The sequence below is a fragment of the Portunus trituberculatus genome, chromosome 4 (assembly GCF_017591435.1).
Source record: "Portunus trituberculatus isolate SZX2019 chromosome 4, ASM1759143v1, whole genome shotgun sequence".
In the NCBI taxonomy this organism is placed as follows: Eukaryota; Metazoa; Arthropoda; class Malacostraca; order Decapoda; family Portunidae; genus Portunus; species Portunus trituberculatus.
This window is the reverse complement of record NC_059258.1, coordinates 3,062,571-3,067,570: the sequence shown is the minus strand read 5'-3', so window position 1 is coordinate 3,067,570 and position 5,000 is coordinate 3,062,571. Positions and strand designations below refer to the sequence as shown.

At 38.0% G+C, this 5,000-nt stretch overlaps 1 protein-coding gene across 2 annotated transcripts in view; it reads left to right on the top strand.

Annotated features, from left to right (window-relative positions):
• LOC123512763 (CD109 antigen-like) overlaps positions 1-5,000 on the top strand; it is a 103,833-nt gene that overhangs the window by 77,673 nt on the left and 21,160 nt on the right. For both annotated transcript variants that reach the window (XM_045269342.1, XM_045269347.1), the window contains exons 11-15: positions 618-731; positions 2,651-2,868; positions 3,600-3,719; positions 3,907-4,006; positions 4,425-4,616. In XM_045269342.1, coding sequence (XP_045125277.1) covers positions 618-731; positions 2,651-2,868; positions 3,600-3,719; positions 3,907-4,006; positions 4,425-4,616 — 744 coding nt within the window. The remainder of the gene's footprint in view (positions 1-617; positions 732-2,650; positions 2,869-3,599; positions 3,720-3,906; positions 4,007-4,424; positions 4,617-5,000) is intronic.

Sequence of the window (5,000 nt, the reverse complement as noted above, 5' to 3'; positions counted from 1 at the left end):
TCATCAGTATTTGATTCTTCCCTTCTTTCTTTCATTATTAAACGTATTTATTCATTTTCATATTTATTTTTCATCACTTTTATCTTTTTATCTATTTGTTTTTTTGTCTCTATCTATCTCCTCTTCTTCTTACTTATCTTTATCTGCTTATCTATCTCTTCTTTGTCTCTGTTTGTCTGTCTATTATTCTCACCTCCTTGTATTGTGCGTCTGTCTGTCCGTCTGTCTCTGTTTTCCTGTCTCTACCTGTTTGTTCTTTTATTTTCTTTGTCTATCTTTTTATCTATCTGTCTATATCTACTTTGTTTAAATTATTCTCGCTTCTTTGCATCGTGTATCTATCCGTCTATCTCTCTATTTTCTGTCTATCCATCTCTATCTCTGTTTTCCTGTCTTTCTTGTCTCTGTTTTTTTTCTTTCCTTGCTCTATCTACTTTCTTTATCTATCTGTCTATCTCTGCTCTAAATCTTTCTCGCCTCTTTGCATCGTGTATCTATCCGTCTATCTCTCTGTTTTCTGTCTATCCTCTGTTTTCTTGTGTCTAGCTATCTTTATTCTTTTTAATCCGTCTCTTTTTTCCTATTCTCTTTACCTCTTCTCCCCGTCCTTCTCTCAGGTGGCAGTTCAACACACAGACAAACAGGCAATGGACCCCTCCCGCCTTGAGGAATCTACGCTGTTTATCAAGGCCACGGTGTACACTCCCTCCTCCTCCTTCAAGCTGCCTGAGGTAAACACAACCTATAATTACAAAGCTCGTATTAACACCAAGTTACACCAATAGCAGGTTACACCAATAGGAAGTTACACCGATAGAAAGTTACACCAATAGCAAGTTACAGTAAATAGCAAGTTACATCAATAATAAGTTACACCAATAGCAAGTTACACCAATAGCAAGTTACACCAATAGCAAGTTACACCAATAATAAGTTACACCAATAATAAGTTACACCAATAATAAGTTACACCAATAGCAAGTTACACCAATAATAAGTTACACCAATAATAAGTTACACCAATAATAAGTTACACCAATAGCAAGTTACACCAATAATAAGTTACACCAATAGCAAGTTACACCAATAATAAGTTACACAATAATAAGTTACACCAACACCAATAGCAAGTTACACCAATAATAAGTTACACCAATAATAAGTTACACCAATAGCAAGTTACACCAATAGCAGGTTACACCAATAGCAAGTTACACCAATAATAAGTTACACCAATAGCAAGTTACAGTAAGACATTTAGGAATACAGTTGTTGGTTTCTGTATTATGTCTATGAATTAGTGTATTTTTTTCTAAGCTTATGAAATGGTGTAGTTATCTTGTGCACCAGTGAACCATTTCATAGAACCGAGTAAACCTTTTGTATGTCTCAAAGTTCAGTATTCGATCTTCTTTTTTTCTCTATGTCAACATGTCCCTTTCTTTAAACCCTCTTCATAACCTTCAATTAATATCCTTAAAAAAAAGCATTGTGTCTTAGTAAATCGTATCATATAGCCAATTAAATCTTTGCATGTCTTAAGATTCACTGTCCAGTCTTTCTTTTTCTCTCTATTAACACATCTCTAATTTTAAACCTTCGTGACACCCTTGAATTAAAATCTATTGCCTTTAAAAACAATGCGTCTTAGTAAATCGTATCATATAACCAATTAAATCTTTGCATGTGTCCAGTCTTTTTTTTCTCTCTCTATTAACACATCTCTAATTTAAAACTTTCGTGACACCCTTGAATTAAAATCTATTGCCTTTCAAAACAATGTGTGTTAGTAAACTGTATCACATAACCAAATAATCTTTTTCTCTGTATCACATAAACAAATTATCCTTCTTTTTACGTCTCTAGATCCAGTATTCAATCTTTTTTTTTCTCTCTATATAAACACGTCTTTAACTTTAAACCCTAGTGATAATCTTGAATTAAACACTGTAATCTTTTAAAAACATTGTGTATTCTTGAACCAAATACTTCATAACCCTTTTCTCTTATGTCTCAAGATTCACTGTTTAATCTCTTATCTTTCTCTATATTAACACGTCTTTAACTGAAACCCTCGTGATAACCTTGACTCAAACACTATAGTCTTTTAAAAACATTGTGTAATTATTCCTTTTCTTTATGTCTCAAGATTCACTGTTCAATGTCTTTCTTTCTTCATAAACACGTCTCTAACTAGACATCCTCGTGATATACGCAAACCAACCACTGTGACCTTTTAAAAACACTGTGTAGTTATTCTTTTTCTTTATGTCTCAAAGTTCAATGTTCAGTGTCTTCCTGTTTACCTAAACACTCTAACTTGAAACCCTCATGACAGTCTTAAATTAAACTCTGTAATCTTTTGTATTCATGTATTAGTAAACCGAATAAACCACTAACCCTTTCTTTATGTCTCAAGATACACTGTTCAATCACTTATTCATCTATATCAACCTTACACTAATCTCTATACTCTTAAAAAAAAACATTGTACTCATGAACCAGACAACCCTTAACCCTTTTAAGCCTCACGATACACTATTCAATCCCTTTTTGCTATATAAACCTTAAACTAAACCATAACCTTTTAAAATCATCGTGTATTCTTGAAACAGACAAACCTTTAACCCATTCTCTTTCATTTCTCAAGATTATTGTCCCGCCACTCGCGCAAGACACGGACACAAGGGAGAGAGCGATGGAGACCCTGAAGAATGCACAGTGGGAGTGGCTGTGGGGCGGCGAGGAGACAGAATCAGACGCTTGGAAGTATGAAGTGACAGCCGCGGAGAACGAACTCAAGGAACTGTTTCAAGATTACACCAAAGACCAATACTTTGCTGAATACAGGAGCACTGGTATCTTCAGGTGAGAGAGAGAGAGAGAGAGAGAGAGAGAGAGAGAGAGAGACAGTGTGGTAATATTAATAACACACCTGGACGTGTGGGAAAAATGAAGGTAAAGTCTCAAAATTTTGTAGAAAGAAAATGGGAAAAGAAAAAATTGAGTTTGTTAGTTTGTGTGTTAAGAGAATACAGTGTTTTATTTTATGTTGCTTGAGTTGTGTCTTGTGTTGTTTTGTGAGTGTTTTTGTGAGTGTTTTTCTAAAGAGGTTGTGTTTTTTTTGTGTTTTTTTTCAAGTTTTTTTTGTGTGTTTTTTAAGTGTTTTTGGGTGTTTTGTTGGTGAGAAAGGGTTAATTGTAAGTGTTGTGTTGTGTTGTGTTGTGTTTTTGTGTTTATTAAGACTGTTAGTGTATTTTGTTGCTCTTTCTTCTTCTTCTTCTTCTTCTTCTTCTTCTTCTTCTTCTTCTTTTGTTCTTGACCTTGTTTAAATTGTTCTTATTTTTGTTATTATTCTTTCATGCACTTCTTTTTTCTCTTTTTTTTTTCTTTTTCTTTTTCTCTTTTTCTCCTTCTCCTCCTCCTCCTCCTCCTCCTCCTCCTGGTTCTCATTCTCCTCCTCCTCCTCCTCCTCCATCAACACCACCACCACCACCACCACCACCACCACCACCACTACTACTACTACTACTACTACTACTACTACTACTACTACTACTACTACTACTACCACCACCACCACCACTCTCTCCCCGTAGATTCAAGGTGGACATTCCGAAGGAGGCGACGAAGGTTCAATTTGACATTACCTACCAGGACTCAGAAGCCACTGCCGCCACCACCACCACCGCCCTGGCCCACCACAACCCCGGCCACAGGTGAGAGAGAGAGAGAGAGAGAGAGAGAGAGAGAGAGAGAGAGAGAGAGAGAGAGAGAGAGAGAGAGAGAGAGAGAGAGAGAGAGAGAGAGAATTTAGTTTTGTCCTTTATCGTATGTCTCTCTCTCTTTCTTCCTCTCTCCCCTACTCACCTGATCTCCCCCTCTCTTCCCCCCTCCCCCCCACAGGTACATTCAGGTGACCACGAGCACGGACGAGGCACGTGTTGGGGAGTTCGTTGTGCTGCACGTGAGGTCAAACTTCCACGTGCCTAAGTTTATTTATATGGTAAGTATTAAGAAGTTTTTTTTTTTGAAGTTTGTGAAGTTTTGATCAATTTTTTTTTCAAGGTTGATTTTTTTTTTAGTTTTTTAGTTTTAGAAGTTTTTTTGTTTTGAAGTTTGTGAAGTTTTGATTATTTTAGTTTATTTTGAAAGTTTTTTTTTTTTTTATTTATTTTTCGTTTTTATTTCGTCAACATCTTTGTCTCCTTCACCATCTCCTTCACCACCTCCTTCACCTCCTTCACCACCACCTCCACTACCTCCTTCACCTCCTTTTTCATCTCCTTCACCACTTCCTTCACCTCCTTCATCTCCTTCACCTCCTCCTCACCTCCATATCATCTCCTTCACCTCCTCCTTCACCTCCTACACCTCCATATCTCGTTCACCACCTCCTTCACCGCCTCCTTCACCTCCTTCAGATCCTGGCCAAGGGGTTACTGCTGCACGTGTCATCTGAGGTCACGGGAGGCGATGACGTGGTGACCTTTAGTGTGGCAGTGTCCTCCTCCATGTCCCCACGCTTCACTGTTGTGGTGTACGCGGTCACTCACGACGGAGAGATGGTGGCGGACGCGATGGCTGTCCCTGTGTCTGTCCTCAATAATATGAAGGTAAGGGTATCGAGTGACATGAGGCGAGGTGACGTGAGAGGAAGTTAGGTTAGGTTAGGTTAAGTTAGGTTAGGTTGGGTTGGGTTGGGTTAGGTTAGGTTAGGTTAGGTTGGGTTGGGTTAAGTTGGGTTAGGTTAGGTTAGGTTAGGTTGGGTTAGGTTGGGTTAGGTTGGGTTGGGTTAGGTTGGGTTAGGTTAGGTTAGGTTGGGTTAGGTTAGGTTAGGTTAGGTTAGGTTCGGTTGAGTTAAGTTGGGTTAGGTTAGGTTAGGTTGGGTTAAGTTAGGTTAGGTTAGGTTAAGTTAGGTTAGGTTAGGTTAAGTTAAGTTAGGTTAAGTTAGGTTAGGTTGGGTTAAGTTGGGTTAGGTTGGGTTAGGTTAGGTTAGG